This window comes from Lodderomyces beijingensis, assembly GCF_963989305.1.
Source record: "Lodderomyces beijingensis strain CBS 14171 genome assembly, chromosome: 4".
NCBI lineage: Eukaryota > Fungi > Ascomycota > Pichiomycetes > Serinales > Debaryomycetaceae > Lodderomyces > Lodderomyces beijingensis.
In genome coordinates, this window is record NC_089973.1 from 1,287,323 (window position 1) to 1,302,685 (window position 15,363).

General features: G+C 45.0%; 6 protein-coding genes across 6 annotated transcripts; 2 read left to right on the forward strand and 4 right to left on the reverse strand. All coding sequences in view use genetic code 12, as the record gives it.

Moving 5' to 3' along the window:
* Window positions 1-201: 201 nt before the first annotated feature.
* LODBEIA_P35800 (uncharacterized protein) lies at window positions 202-3,717 on the reverse strand (the record flags this gene model as incomplete). The annotated part of the gene is made up of 1 exon (XM_066973706.1): window positions 202-3,717. The coding sequence occupies one exon, from the start codon at window positions 3,715-3,717 to the stop codon at window positions 202-204; it is 3,516 nt and encodes a 1,171-aa protein (XP_066830518.1).
* Window positions 3,718-4,372: 655 nt separating this feature from the next.
* On the forward strand, window positions 4,373-7,540 carry LODBEIA_P35810 (uncharacterized protein; the record flags this gene model as incomplete). Its single annotated transcript, XM_066973707.1, has 1 exon — window positions 4,373-7,540. One exon carries the CDS (start codon window positions 4,373-4,375, stop codon window positions 7,538-7,540), a length of 3,168 nt encoding a protein of 1,055 aa, XP_066830519.1.
* Window positions 7,541-7,760: 220 nt separating this feature from the next.
* LODBEIA_P35820 (uncharacterized protein) lies at window positions 7,761-8,840 on the reverse strand (the record flags this gene model as incomplete). The annotated part of the gene is made up of 1 exon (XM_066973708.1): window positions 7,761-8,840. The coding sequence occupies one exon, from the start codon at window positions 8,838-8,840 to the stop codon at window positions 7,761-7,763; it is 1,080 nt and encodes a 359-aa protein (XP_066830520.1).
* A 1,344-nt stretch (window positions 8,841-10,184) lies between these two features.
* On the forward strand, window positions 10,185-11,285 carry LODBEIA_P35830 (uncharacterized protein; the record flags this gene model as incomplete). The annotated part of the gene is made up of 1 exon (XM_066973709.1): window positions 10,185-11,285. The coding sequence occupies one exon, from the start codon at window positions 10,185-10,187 to the stop codon at window positions 11,283-11,285; it is 1,101 nt and encodes a 366-aa protein (XP_066830521.1).
* A 150-nt stretch (window positions 11,286-11,435) lies between these two features.
* Window positions 11,436-12,968, reverse strand: LODBEIA_P35840 (uncharacterized protein; the record flags this gene model as incomplete). The annotated part of the gene is made up of 1 exon (XM_066973710.1): window positions 11,436-12,968. The coding sequence occupies one exon, from the start codon at window positions 12,966-12,968 to the stop codon at window positions 11,436-11,438; it is 1,533 nt and encodes a 510-aa protein (XP_066830522.1).
* Window positions 12,969-13,439: 471 nt separating this feature from the next.
* Window positions 13,440-14,462, reverse strand: LODBEIA_P35850 (uncharacterized protein; the record flags this gene model as incomplete). The annotated part of the gene is made up of 1 exon (XM_066973711.1): window positions 13,440-14,462. The coding sequence occupies one exon, from the start codon at window positions 14,460-14,462 to the stop codon at window positions 13,440-13,442; it is 1,023 nt and encodes a 340-aa protein (XP_066830523.1).
* Window positions 14,463-15,363: the final 901 nt, after the last annotated feature.

Sequence of the window (15,363 nt, forward strand, 5' to 3'; positions counted from 1 at the left end):
AAAAAAAAAAAAATTTGAAGGAATTATATATGTCCACAAGAAAGGGAAATTTCCCCTTCAGGCGTACTAAGAACTGAAAGAAGGTCGCGGATCAATTGTGCCATGTTGATATAAAGGCTGCGCAACCGCGCGTCAACTTTCACCCTCCCCCCTTGTTGTATATCAAAAAAACGGAAAACCGCTACAACGGTGGTGTTTGGTCTACATGACAGACACCACGGAGGTTCCATCTTGGAATCTAGTTCTGAATATCCGGTTGGCATTGGTAAACATCCCCTCCTTCAACGAAACAACAATGAATTGAGAGCCCTTGAACCTGGTCTTGATCAAGTGGCCAATGTTTTGCGTGTGTGAAAGATCCAAGGCCGCGTCGACTTCATCCAATATATACATGGGTGCAGGATTAAACTGCAACAACGCCATGATCAACGAAAGAGCAATCAAGGATCTTTGACCCCCCGACAACTCCACCAAACTGTTTTTCCAAACAGGCCCCAACTTGACCTTCACTTCCAACCCCTTTGTCACATCCATCATGTTGACTGGAACTAACTTGGCAAATGACCCAGGCAACAAATCTGAAAAAATTTGACCAAAGTCTTCGGAAACTTTTTGATAGGTCAAGTTTAACGTTTTCCTAATTTCCCCATCCAATTTCTCGACCGTTGACGCAATCTTTTTCTTGTCCTTTTCAATGGTTTTGATCTTTAATTTCAACGAAGTTTCTCTCTTTTCCGTTTCTTCAATCATGCTCATGATGTTTGGGTTAACTTTTCTTCTCATGGTTTGGAACCGCTCGTTAAGACGCGCAACTTGTGCTCGGATCTCATCCAAATTGGCCTCGGGGTGCTGCTGCATGGTTCGTTCAACGGTTCTTATATCCATGACCCACTCATTGTCACTTATTATTCTGTCCAACTTGTCTTTCAACGACGATGCAGCAGACCTGGTTTTCTCCAACTCGAGCTCGAGTGTTTTGATCTTGAGGTTGGCGCTGTCGATTTTCTTTCTCTTTGACTCTATTAGTTTCACCAACTCGTTCAACTCCTCGTCGAGACCCGCCAACCTGTCCTTTTCCTCTTCAACAAGAGCCTTGGCAAGGTTCAACTCTGTTTCCATTGTCTCCTGCTTCTCCTGGTCTACTTTATCTTTGCGGCGAAGCTCATCAACCAGTTGGCTTGACTTGGCCAATTCTTCAGTTACTTCTCTGAGCTCCGCCGTTCGCTGCTCTGATTCCCATTGCAATACTTGAAAGTTTTCTGTATCCAGCGCTAAATTTTTCTCCCTCTTGTCAACCTCTTTTTTCAATTTTTCAACTTCCCTTTTCAAGCTATCCAATTTTGAAGTCTTGTCGCTGCTAAACTCTTTGATATCTTTTTCGATGCTTGAAATTTCAACTTCAAGCTCCTTGCAGCGTTGTTTTTCCTTGCCCACTTCGAGTTCGAGTTTTTCAATTTCCTCTTGCCGTTCTTGATTCTTTCTAACCAAGGACGCCGACTGGTTGGTTTGCAATTTTCTTTCCAGAAGCGACAACTCGTGGCGCGTCATTTCAAGTTCATTTCTCAATCCACTCGTAGACTCTCGAGCTTTTTCCCACTTTTGGATCTCATGGCTCACCATCTCCATTTCATCGTTGATGGCTGTCAATTTCTTGCCCAACTTGTTGTAATCCTTCAACGCCAATAATAGCTTGGTGTTGTTTGGGCGCGAGCCCCCAGAAACATTTCCCTCTGGTTCGTATGTATCTCCTTCAATGGTTATCGACCGGGCTCGAACATTCGGGTGGAACGTGACTGCCTTGGCTGTGTTTGCATCTGCGCAGATAAAAGTGTTTCCAAATGCATACTGCATCGCCTTGTGTATGTGATGATCGTATACAATCAAATCCAAGGCGAGGTGGACTTTACCTGGTGCAATAGTTTCAGCGCGCTCAATAACAGCTTTACCCAACACCGCAGGGTTTATTTTATCCAAGGGGATAATGGTGACTCGCTTGCGTAACCTACCACGTTCCAATAGCTGCGAAGCAACATCGCTCGTATCGACAACCACATTGTATAGCCTTCCGCCTGCACATTGTTGCAAAGCAATGGCTTTGTCATAAGAGGACTCTGGCAAATCAAATAGTTGCGCCACTACTCCTCGCACTAATGTGTCGTCAAACTGCGGATGAGGGCGTTCGTAGTAAAACTCGAGACCTCGAAGATTGTTTTTCATATAGTACATTTCGTTTGAAATTTTTTCGTGATCATAATGCAATCGCTCTTCTCTTTCACGAAGTTCATCTGGGTTTACATTCTGCGACCCCATTATTTCGTCCAATTTTTTCTGTTTCACTTCAATCGTTTCTTTTAATCTATTGATATTTTTTTCAAAAGCCTCGTACTCCCTCTTGGCACTTTCCAACTTGGGTTGTTCCTGTTTGGCTTCGCGTTGCAAATGCTCGATTTTCAATTTATTTTGACCAATCAAGTTCCTTGACAGGTTCAACTTGTTTTTCACTTCTGCCAAGTGTGCAGTATAACCAGTGGACGCGCTTCCTTTTGCTGAAAGACCCGTGGTCAATCCGGTTAACAACTCATACTTCTTTTCATATTCCTCCTTCAACTGCCCAAGTTCTTCCTTTGCTCTCAGGACTTGCACCTTGTTATTTTTAAACGATTCTTCAGTATCGTTTATAGCTCGCTCGAGTCCGTTTCTTTTTCTAGTGAGTTCTTCAATCTTGTTTTCCTCATTGAGCACTTCTTCTTTGACAAGCCCTCGTTGCGTGACTAATCTTGCAAGTTCATTTGCCAACCTATTTTCCTCTGCCTCTAGTTCCGCCAATTTCCCATCTTTTTTTGAATTATCTTCTCTCGCGGCTCGAACTTGCGCCAAATCTTGGTTCAAGTTGTTGATTTCGTGGGTCACCTTGTCCACTTCAAGAGTAAGAGCCGCAAGCTTTTTTTCATGCTGAATCGAGTGCTCCGAGCTATGGGTGAGTCGGTTTGAAAGCTCGCTGTACTCAAACGCGACAAGTAACCTCGTCTGCTTCTCCAAATCAATCTGAGTTTGCTGGTACTCCACAAACAACCGCTTCTCGTTTCTAAATTTTTCAAACTTGGGCTCAATTTCTTCTTCCAAAAGCGTTTTGATCTCGTGCAATTTGGTGTCCTTTTTCTGCATTGTTTTGTTGGCCTTGGATTTCCTGTCTTCAAAAGTACGCGTGCCGGCCGCTTCTTCAATCAACGATAGTATCTCACTCGCTCGCATGTTGAGGACTTTTGTGATCTTACCCTGCATGATCAAGAAATTGGGGTTGTTGATGTTTAGTTGCACCGACTGGAATAAGCTGAGAACCGTCTGCTGCTGGGCCCGGAGCCCATTGATCAAGTATTTCGAGGTTCCTCCCAAGATAATCTGCCGGGTCACGCTGATTGTGGGCGATTTTTCAAATCCAATTGGCGACTTGGTGATCTCCGAGTTGTTGAAAACAATGGTGACACTTGCCTTGGTGACGCCTGCTTGGCCTCGTTTATAGATCAAATCCTGCAAGTTGGAAGCTCTCACGGTCTGCATCGACGAGATCCCTAACACGAAGCAGATGGCATCAAGAATGTTTGATTTGCCCGATCCATTGAGCCCCGTGATGGCGTTGAACGACGCGTCCCACCCTGATATCACAGTACGCGTCGCATACGACTTGAACCCATCTATAATCAACTCATCTACCTTCATTTATCATAAGAATGGCGAAGAAAAAGACCGTCTCTATATTGGTGTGGACTGGTGTGGTACTTGTGGTGATGCTATTCTGTGCTGGTGCTGGGATATCGTTGTTTTGGCAACACGATCTCTTTGGAGTAGTTTTTATTTCGTGATGTCGCAGATTTTGAAATTCTCCGCCGTGTCGTGAAATGATTATTTTTGACACATCCATCGGCTGCAATTAGGAGGTGAATTATGGAGAGCTCATTACGATTCATGATATTCTAACCCCAGGTCACCTAGTCACTCCCAGTTTGTTTGAATGTACAAATTTGACTTGATTGCAAAACAGGCTTCGAGGAGCCTACTGCGAAGAAAGTTATTCTGTACCGCAGATCGGCTGAAAAACCTTGAAAATGTGGCAACTGCTCTTCGACCTCCACTGAAAGAGGTAGTGAAACGGGGAAAGTCTGGTAAACACCAGCCCAAAAAATCCAAGACCAGAGTCTTGAATAGTGATAGCAACTCCGAGAGTGACGCAATGATTCGCTCTTCTCCTTTTTTATTTGAAAAAGTTGTGGAAAATGATGATACTGCCAACGCTATAGAAGACAAATTCGATGTGGTGAATAAATCATACACCCCCAAGGGCAACGGCCCAGGACTCGCTAGTTTTCTAGACGGAATGCGAACGCAAAGCCTCCTGAAGCAAGACAGTAAAGATGCCAACGTCGACATTGACGGTCTCCGCGAGCTCATATTTACTAAGAAAAGAGAATCGGACCCTGGCAAAATCGAAGTTCCTGCTTATATCTTGAAAAAGGCAAACCACGATGTCTTCAATCACATCAAAGAAAAAGCAAGAAAAAACTTTCAAATCTATAAACGGCCGAGCCAGTGGAAATCATCGTCACTGGACGAACAAAAGTACAAGCACGATGCAAAGTTGTATTTCAAAAAACTCTCAAGCGAGCCCCTCGTCTATGGGAAACTGATAAACACTCCCATCCAAATTGGAGATTTGGTCACGTTAGGAACAGAGAGTTTGAGAGTATACCTTGTCACGGGCTTGCCGAAAACGTTTGGGTCTCGTATAGTGACCCTTGCGTCTGATATGGGACAAGTCATCTTTGCTCACACTTCAACTATAAATTGTCGAATACCGGGAGCTATCCCCTCGTCGTACGAGAGGCTTATAAAGAAGCTCGTTTCGCTAGAGCGAAAACTGCTCGATATTGAGCCCGTGGGTGTGCCCGATCCGCACTTCTCCAAGTCAAAAGAAGCGTTGCCCGTTGAATTGCAAAATCGATATGTCAATGACCATGTGAACCAGATTGAACTGGAAGAGACCGAGTTGGATCCAAACAATTTTCTCATGGCTCAAGCCTCGGCGAAATTGTTGGTCAACTCCCCCGTGCAGACTTTTCTCATTCACAGAGAAGAAAGAGCAATATTTTGCAAAGGGTTGTTGCAAGTTGCAAATGAAGCCTTTGGCATGATTTCGCAAATCAATTTGCAATTGGAGAAACTCCATCGGGTTTTGCAACGTGATGCCACGGGAGAGTTGAATGCGCCTCGCACAGTGTCGATATTTGAGCTATTGTACAAACTCGACGAGTGTAAAGCAACTAAAGAACCAAGTGCCAGTGCCAGTGCGCTGTTGGCACAGAAGCCGGCAGATGCTGTTGATTACGATAGCATACCGTTTTCAATACCAAAGTACTTAGCGGTTGTATTTGCATTGAGAAAACAGAGCAGGTTGTGGACAATTCAAAAAGATCCAAACTCGCCGTCAAAAGTCACGATATGGCCCATGGGCCAGATTTCCCATGTAGATGCCACGCAAAACTATTTGGAGAATAGCGGTGGGATTGACGAGATTGCAGAATATTGCGTTGATAAACTAATAGTCGGTGAGAAAAAAAGTGGCACACGCAAGCCGCCGGTAATGTATCAACTGGTGATTGAGATGTTGAAGGAGTACATTAATGGGAAGTACGATAACAATGCCAAAATCTCAACAATGTTGGTTGCGCTTTTGAGAAGGACTGATGCGTTATTGCTAGAGTCTGGAGTCACGCCCATTGAAGATGCTTACAAATTTGAGTACTCTTTTGGCAAGGCGTTTGATTTGTTAACCAAGTTGAACGATGGCAAAACTGAAAACCCCGTGAAATGGTCTCGAGAGGCAGATCTTGCGGGACAAAGGTTGTCGCCAAAGGCTGATTTGAGGCACGATTACTACCGATACTTTGACGATGCTTATAGCGCCACAACCAAAGATGAATTTATGGAAAACTGTTTGCTGTCAAATTTATATCATCAGGATCCCATGGCTAGCTCTAGAGTCGACATGACGGACGAGTGCGTCTACTGTATTGATGAGCCTACGGCTCATGAAATCGACGACGGGATCTCGATAAGTGAAGTGGACGGCAACGACGACAAGTATGTGATTTCCATCCACATTGCTGAGCCCAGTTCCTATATCCGGCCAGACTCAGTCATCAGCTCCATTGCTTTCGATAAATCTTCAACGCTGTATTTTCCGGAAGATGTGTTTCCCATGTTGCCCAAATCAATCTCAAATATTGCCGGCTTGGGTGTCAATGGACAAGAAACCAGGACGTTTGTGATTCAGTATAAATTGAGCAAGAAAGACGTGGATGACTTCATTCGCGCCAAGAAGCAAGACCCCCTGTTCACGCCCAACCGTTCTACTTTGCAGGGAATTCAGCAACAAATTGACGCTACTGGAGAAATCAAATTTGCCTTGGCCAAGCGGTTCCGCCAGGGTTTCACCTACGACGCCGTCAACAAGCTTCTTGACGATCATGACAAAAGTAGAGAGTTCTTGGAAAGGGGCAACTCCAGTGATGCTGATTTTAACAATTTGTTGAGGCTTCTGCACGTGTCCAAATTGCTTCGCCAATTGAGAATGTCAAATGGTGCTTATTTTGGCAGCGACTCCAACCTGCTGGTATATATCGTCAAAAATAATGGTAATGGTAATGGCGGTGGCGCTGATGTGAGCAATGCCGGGGCTGGAGGCAAGTTAACACTAGCATTACCTCAGACTAACGACACTATAAGCATTAAAACGCAAAACCAGCAAGGGGCGTCAACTGAATTAGTCACTGAAAACATGATTATAGCCAATTACCTCATGGCGAAAGTGGCCTCAGAAAAGGGGATAAAGATTCTTTACAAATGCCTGGATCCGAAATTCAGCCCCGATTTACGCCAGGAGTTTCAGCAATTGCTCAATTTGCAACACGCAGGCGAGGACATACCAAGCGACAAATTGGTGAATCTCTATGGTTCATTGACGAGGACTTTCATGTCCGATGAGCCTGGAAAGCATTTCCTTATGGGGCTCAAGATGTACTCCAACGTTTCATCACCCTTGCGACGTTACATCGACATGGTGAATCAGTGGAAATTCCAAGACCATTACTTGCTGCAGAATACGCTTAGTGATGAGTCTATCCCGGGGATAATCTCGCGGTTGAATGCCAGATCCGAGATCTTGCGAAGCATGGACAAAAGAAGCAAATCTTTCTGGCAGGCGTTGATGTTGAAAATGTTCACTCTGGAGTATATCAGCCCCGAGACCATGGCCAAGGACCTTGACTTGCAAATCAGCTTGCTTGCTAGCCCCGCCAGGACTGATCTTGTTGCCGTGAATATAAGTCCCTTTGGCAATGTCCGTTCGCACATCGAAGTGTCCAAAGAGTTGCTAGCTGATCTCGACCTGGGGATGGCTGAAGTCGGCGGCATCTTGGACCCCACCAGATTGACACTTAAAAAGATTGACATCATCGAAAACGAGGCCGTTTTCGAATACAGATAGATAGATAGAAAAAATTGGAAACCTTGTATATATATTCATAGAACCAAAAAAATTGATGAGTTACGAAAAATCCAAAGACAAAAACAACTTTTATTCTACTTGCGTGTTGGTATAATCTAAAACTGACGAGTAGCTATCAATTTCATTTCAATTGAGTCAACTACTCCTTTCCCTTTCCCCAGCCTATCTCTATAAAAAAAATTGATAAAAAAAAAAAATTCTAAGCCCACTTGCCAATTATCGCCATGGCAAACGCTCCCAAAGTCAAGGACAAGATACTTAGCAGCAACAGTTTCATGGACAAGTCGTCAAAGTCGCCTGAATATATAAAGTCAAAAGCCATGAGTTCCGCCACGCTGTTATAGATCAATATCCCAGCACACGACGCGTCAAACACCCCCGTGACTATCAAGGCGGTTCTTGACCCCACGGGATAAGAGTCGCGTACAATTAGCCCCATGCCACAGGCAAAGGGGGTAGTGAAACTGTACGCGAGCGACATGAGCCACGGCACGTATTTCTTGCCCTCGGGCCACTCTGTCGTGGCGAACCTCGTGCCGAGCCCCAAGCCTTCGAAAAACTGGTGGAATCCAATTGCAATGTAAAGCGAGATGAACTCGTCCCCGGCGATGGCTAGTGATAATCCCACGAATAACGAGTGTAGGACTATACCGCATTCTAAGATGATGCATTGCAAGATTTTCTGATACACCGATTGAAATTTTTGAATGCTTAATTTCTGACGCTTGATTTGCTTCTCCTTGTCGGTCTGTTGTTCATTTGTCTCGTCTTTCGTTTCGATTTCATCGGTGTTGACGCTCGAAAATGAACTCTCCATCTCCAACACTTTCTTGTTATATGCTTCAAGTGCACTTTTGTTCAATCGCCGATGCGATATAACGTCAAAGAAAAAGATAAAGTATAGCGCAATGAGAGCTATGCCCTCGGCAAACGGGTAGTCGACAAATGGTGCGCCCAAGCAAGGGTGGGTCAAATTCCGGCTCAGCTCGGCCATCAAGTGGATAAACCCCGTGGCTATAATCACACCCGAGCCAAAGAACTTGATGGCGGAAAAGACCCAGCTGGGGATCTTGAACTTGTCGGTGCGCATGGCTATCAAGGGAGCAAATGATCCCAACCCCGAGAGGATGAATAGAACCGGCACCGCGGTGATCCGCGCAACAAAGTACTTGCCGTTGTAGTTGTTGCCTATTAAGCAACTGTCCTGCAGTAGCTGCTGCTCATCTTCCCGTCTAAGTACGTCTATTAAGATCTTGTCCGCGGAAAATGCCAAGTCCATGATAACGACAAAGTGTGCGTCTGAGTTCTGATATATATATGTGTAGATATATACAAAGAATGGAGACACCTGAAAAAAAATGAAGGTGAAGATGGAGGTGATATCTGTTCCACTTTATAAAGCAAAAAAGAAAGCTGAAAATCGCCGATAGCTGAGCTAAAACTATCCACGAATTCTCTTGGTAATACAGGGCGGCAGTCACTACTTGACATTGCATACCTCACTCTCCCACTCTCTGTCCCTCTATGTCTGGCTCTTCTCCTCCTCTCTCTCTCCCTTTTTTATTTCTGTTTGAGCCTATGGCTCTCGCAGCTGTGCAGTTGTTGCTGTTGCTGCTGCTGCTGCTGCTGTAGTAGTAGCGGTGGTGGTGGTAGTGGTGGCGGTCTTTGGTGTCGCTGTAATATTAAATTATTCGCCGGTTGTCGGTGCAATATGCTTGGCGTATGGATAGGTACATGAAGATGCGAAAACCAAAAAAAAAAAAAAAAAAAAAAAAGAGAGCAAATTTTCCTCAATGGATGGGAAGCTCAAGAAGATCTTCAGCTATAACCCCCTCGCCTTGTCCCTTGTCGCTATCCGTTGGAGCGGGGTGCAACTAGAGGCCGAATCTAACCACTTCTCTCTTGCGCCGTTGGTATGCCCAGATAAAGAAAGAAGTTTAGTCGCTCAGTAAATGTGTGGTGTTTTTTCTTTTTTTTTTGCAATCGCGACAAAAGGAACGGGAAGAATAATAGCACCAGATTGCACAGCGAGAGCACTGGTCTCTGTCTCTGTCTATCTACCTGTCCCTGTCTGTCTGTCCCTGTCTGTCTGTCTCTGTCTGTCTCTCATATGTGCGGCTATGTGAGTCCGTCGAAGAAAAAGGCAGTTTTGGGCCAAATTGGAAGCATTGCGATCCTTGTTGATAGTTGTTTGTTGCATACGGCCGTGATAGCAGGGATTGACAACGCCGTAAAACAACAGAGAGTGTGTGTACGTGTTTCCAGCTGTTGTGAATGTGCCCTATTGAGGCTGAGAGACTGTGAGGCGAATTGTTGCACCGCTGTGTGGGGAGGCTGCTGCTGGAGGAGCGGATGGAGAGGAGAGGCTGAGCCTCTCCTTGTGGGGTGGAGGAGGGATGGCGGGGAAAGGACGAAAGGGGAAACGCCGGGTGATCTCGGTTTGACCAATCCGGATATTGTCGCAAGTGTCATGTGGTAGCGCAGCCCCCTTAATAATCTCCCCTTGCTGTTTGTTTTTCTTTTGGAGGTCAGGCAATGTGGCATCGGCTTACAGCATTTTTTTTTGCCAGGGTTGCCAGAACGTTGCTGCCTAGTGGATGAAACGAAGAAGATAGGGGCAGTTATGGCTGCGGAGTCGGTAACTGCTATAGCGGAGGAAGAGGTCTTGGTTCTACCGTCATACTCGTTGCAAGGCTCATTTCTATCCACTATCGACCATCTACCGTCGGACATAGTGCGATCTCATTGGCTAATTCAGGCGTGTAATCTTAAAATAGACACTTGCAAAGATGAACTCGACACGATTCTACGGAAGTATCAACAAACACGGCACATAACAGCAGATGACCAATTGCAATTATATCAACTTGGACAACGCATTGCGTGGCTAAGCAGGGAAGCAGTTCAGGAGGCGTCCACTTTGAATAACCAATTGATCACTCATAAGCTCTATCTACAGGATGAGATCCAGCAGTTGAACAATTTACGGTACAAGAAAAACTGCAATGTTGAAGATGATACTAAACGGAAGAGGGACTTGATGCTGCAGCTAAAGAGGCACTATAAAGAACACCCGTTGACTTCGCAAAAGGAAGCCTTGGAGGAAACTAAAAAGAATGAAAATGCGGCAGCGGGCGCGAGCCAAAAGTCTGGAATCAAGTTGATTCTCAAGATTCCGAAAAAAGTTGATAAAATCGAAGAACCAGTACAGAAAAAGGTGGCGAAAACCGCACCAGCTCTGGCCCCAGCTGCAGTTCCCGTGAAGCCAAAGTTGAAACTAGTGTCGTCGTTGGTCGCGGCAGACTCTTCCACCAGTACCACTACTGCTGCTGCTGCTACTCCCAAATTAAAAAAGCCAGTGACTGAACATAAAAAGTCAAAAGATGTCAAACCTGCTGTTGTTAGTGCTTTGCCCGAAAAGAAACTAGAAACACTAAAAGTTTCTCAAGAACAAGAGCAAGTGGAAAACGACGACAATGAAAGGTATTGTTTTTGCAAACAGCCCTCGTTTGGAGGAATGATCTCCTGCGATCAAGAAGAAGACTGTCCCAATGGAGAATGGTTCCACTACAAATGCGTCGGCTTACTCAACAAAGCAGATGCTTTGAAGTACACCACAGGTGACATCCCTTGGTACTGCTCCGTCACGTGTCGGGAAAACGCCCTGGTTAAAAACGCTAAAATTCAAGAGAAGAAGAGACGAAAACGTAGGAGAAAATGGTAAGAAATAGAACGAAAGGGCATCCTGGGATATCAAATGGCAATCACTGACCTCCTTTTTTTTTATTTCTTTCAGTATTCACTTCTTGCAAATGTATTATCTTTGTTTTTTTTTTTTTTCTTCTTATATTCCTTTTCTTTACTATTTTTTGTTTTATACAGTCAACAATTCCAACATGCCGTTGATTGCACTGGCCTTTTCACATTTCTTGATTTCACTGTCGATTTTCCTCAATAAAATATTGAAATTCTCTTCAAGAACCACGCTCTTGTCAATCATGTTACCATACATTTCCAAAATCACCCCAATGTAATCACAAATCAAATTGAAAGATCTCACGTCTTCGATGTTCTTGATGAACCACTGTAACATGGGAACCAACGAGATCTCATCTCGTTCAAAAAGCGCAATTCTCATCTTACCTCTCTTCTTCAACTCGTTCAATATGGTGATGGTTTGTTCCTTGGGTAAACCGGGCGCAAAAGCACTATCCAACGCCTCCCACCATTTAAATGCATTAAGATACTTTTCAAATTGTTTCAATTTGCCCTTTTGCTGCTGCAGCTGTTGCTGTACGGGAGTGCTGGTGTTGTTGACAATTTCATACTCTTCTTCCCCCATATAGTCTCTCCCCTTCATCATCCGCGCGTATGCACTTGTAGTCTCCTGTTTAATGCCCTGTTTCACCTTGGGTTCCGTTTTCCTGGTGCGGATAGAAATCAACCCCGAGGTCAACCCAGCGGCGAAATGCTTGTAGTCACCGGGACTGACAGCACAAGTCAAGACCCCGCCACTGCCAAACTTCCAACCAAACTTCACGTCCCAATTCGTCGTATTGTAATCGAATATCTTAACGAGTCCATCCAATGAACCAACAAGCAAGCCCTTTTCCCTCGTATCGTACAAGCACGTCGTGGTCTTTGTGAAATTGTCCAACTGGTGAACCTGGGCTCCTCGAGTCAAATCCCAGATTTTGACATGGGGGCCCCCGGCACTCACCACCGTGGACGAACTAGTCGAAATGACATCCTCAACTGGTTCATCTTGCTCAAACTTCGCCACACTGCCACTCCTAGGGTCTCTCGTGTCGAAAACACGCACTATGCCATCGTAACATCCCGTGATTATCAAATTGGCATTATCTCGTACAAAAGCAGCGCTCCTGATGTAGTCCCCATGCATCGCTTCATCAAACGCCATCAAGGGGCCCGAGCTCGTCTGCGAGATGTCCCATACGCGCAACACACGGTCATCCGAACCAGTGACTAATTGGCTAGCGATCGTGGGGTGGAACTTGGCAACGTGAGTCGCGTGCGATGATGGATTCAAGCTCACGAGCAAGTTGCGCGGTTGATAGCTGTCGTATAGCGAAACTAGCCCCGAGGCATCGGATGCTACAATCAATTTCCCATCGAAGCGGAAGTTCGAAGATAGCACCACATCTTTGAATCGAGAAAAAGTCTTGATGATCTGGCGCGTCTTGGATGAGATGATTTGAATTCTGGTTGAAGAAGTGACGGAGAAGTCGTGGGGTGCCACAGGGTTGAATTCTATATGGTTTATAGCGTGATTCTCTTTGATTAGTTGCGGGCTCGTGTAGCTCCGCCAGTACCTTTGCTCGGGAGTAGTTTGCTGTGCATACGTCGGATTTCGTACTTGTGGAATCCCTTGTCTTGACGCTGACATTTTTCGTCGTTACTGTTGGTTCGGCTCGTTAGTTAGTTGACTGCTTTTTTGTTGTCGATGGTGGGTTCGTTATGTGTGGGAATTTTTTTTTTTCTGAGAGCGATGGTCTTCACGTTCATCGTGATGTCAAATTCTCGATTATGTAAGATGGATTTATGAAACTTGCAATCGCTACTACAAATTTCGCAATCATTGCGCGCCATCTCCAAATACTTGAAGAAAAGACAGAAAGAAAAGGAAAAAGAAAAAGTGTCTAAGTTGCAATTGCTGTAGGAAGTAAAGAAACAGTATGGCTATATGAAATCTATTCTAAGTTAAGCTAGAAACCGAAGGTGGGATAAAAGAGGGTATCAAATAAAACAGCACCGATCAAATTTGGACAAGGCACCACTGAAAAAATTCTAAAATGCAAAAAAAAAAAAGCAGACAAAATGCTTTTTTTTTTTTGTTGAATAATATCATATCCAGCACTTACATAAAGTAAGCCAAAGCCAAAGCCAACAAAGCGTAAACTGGGCCGTTGTTAGCAGCAGCAGCACCTTCATAGATAGAAACGTCAGATGAAGCAGATGATGATGGGGCAACTGGAGCAGATGATGATGGGGCAACTGGAGCAGATGATGATGGGGCAACTGGAGCAGATGAAGCATGTGCCCACGAGCTGGCTGGAGCACTTGGTGATGAAGCTGGTGCAGATGATGATGGCACAACTGGAGCAGATGATGATGGGATAACTGGAGTAGATGAAGATTCAACAATTGGAGTTGAAGTCAAAGGACAATATGTGGTGTAGATGGTGGTGTCCTCGGTGACAGTGGTGACACCAGTAGTAGCAGTAGTGGTGTGACATTTGTCTTCGTGACATGAAGTAATGGTGACAACGGTGGTTTCAATGTCAGTGGTGGTAGACAACACTGATGATGGTGGGACAGCGGAAGAAGATGGTGGTGGAGGTGGTGGTGGCACAACTGATGAGCTGACTGGAGGTGGGATACTCGAAGTCAAAGGACAGTATGTGGTGTAGATGGTGGTGTCCTCGGTGACAGTGGTGACACCGGTAGTGACGGGAACTGAAGAACAAGCATTGTCCTTACATTTGGTGACGGTAATCACGGTGGTTGCAATTTCGTGGGTAGTAGTCAACACAGTTGACTCACTAGCAGCAGTAGTTGGAGCTGGTGGAGCTGGGGCTGGCTTGGTCTTCTCAATACCGATGGACTTGCTGACACCAATGTCAATGGACTTTTCAATACCGATAGACTTGTCAAGACCAATAGACTTTTCGAGACCAATAGATTTGTCGAGACCAATAGATTTGTCAAGACCAATAGATTTGTCGAGACCAATAGATTTGTCAAGACCAATGTTCTTTTCGAGACCAAGACCGACACCGACACCGACACCGACACCAACACCGACGGACTTGTCAATGGCAAGATTAGCGTGAGCTGAGGCGATTAAACCAGCAGTAGCAGCAACAGTAGTGAATTTCATTTTGTTAATTTGTATTTTTATTTTATTAAAGCGAGTGAATAAAGTTTGGATTGGTGATGAGATAGCTTTTTCTTTTCAAACAGACGGCTGATTGATCCTGTATTTATAATAAACCCGAAGCCGTCTGAAGTCATGATCTCTGTTTCGAAATCTGCCATTCGGTTTCAGCTGAATAGCATAGGACACTTTATCCATCATGTTGATTCACCTACTTGAATCATTGAAGTCCCTACACACGCAGACACACACACACACACACTATCTCTCTCCCATTCTCTCTCTCTCTCGTTTTCACCTTGGATGCGCAGCAGCAGTTCTGTATTTGTTGTTTTGTTTTCTGGACAACATGGTTTTGAGTGTGGGATTGGTGAATCACAATAAGGGGCTGGGGCAGGCACATGCATATAAATACACATACTCTCTCTTGTTCACATAGTTTATGTGCGGTTGCGTGTGGCCTGATGCAAAACCTGATTCTGAATTGTTTCATCAAGTATAAGAGGCCAGCCCACGTCCACAACATGTATGCCTCGGCCGAACCATCAACAACACGAACAGCGCCAGCGGCAGACGTAACAGCAGCGGCATACTCGGCAGAAAGAACAGCGCTCGTGTGGGGGTCCCTACGAGTGCGAAAGAAATTGTAATCCCCTTAGAATGCCGTTTGACCCAACCCCACTTCAACACCGCCGTTTATAACCCCCTCTTCTCTCACCGCGTCCCATCTTTCCCCCATCTTCTTTCCTTGTGCATTCCACTAGTAACCGCTTTTGTGGTGGAGTAAACCACAGAAGTTTCTCGTCATTTTCAAGAAGTCACCGATGGGCAAACTAAAGTGAAAACATCCCACACGTTGAAACTAGGGCTGTTGTTGTTGTTGTTGATTTTTTCCGCCCTACGT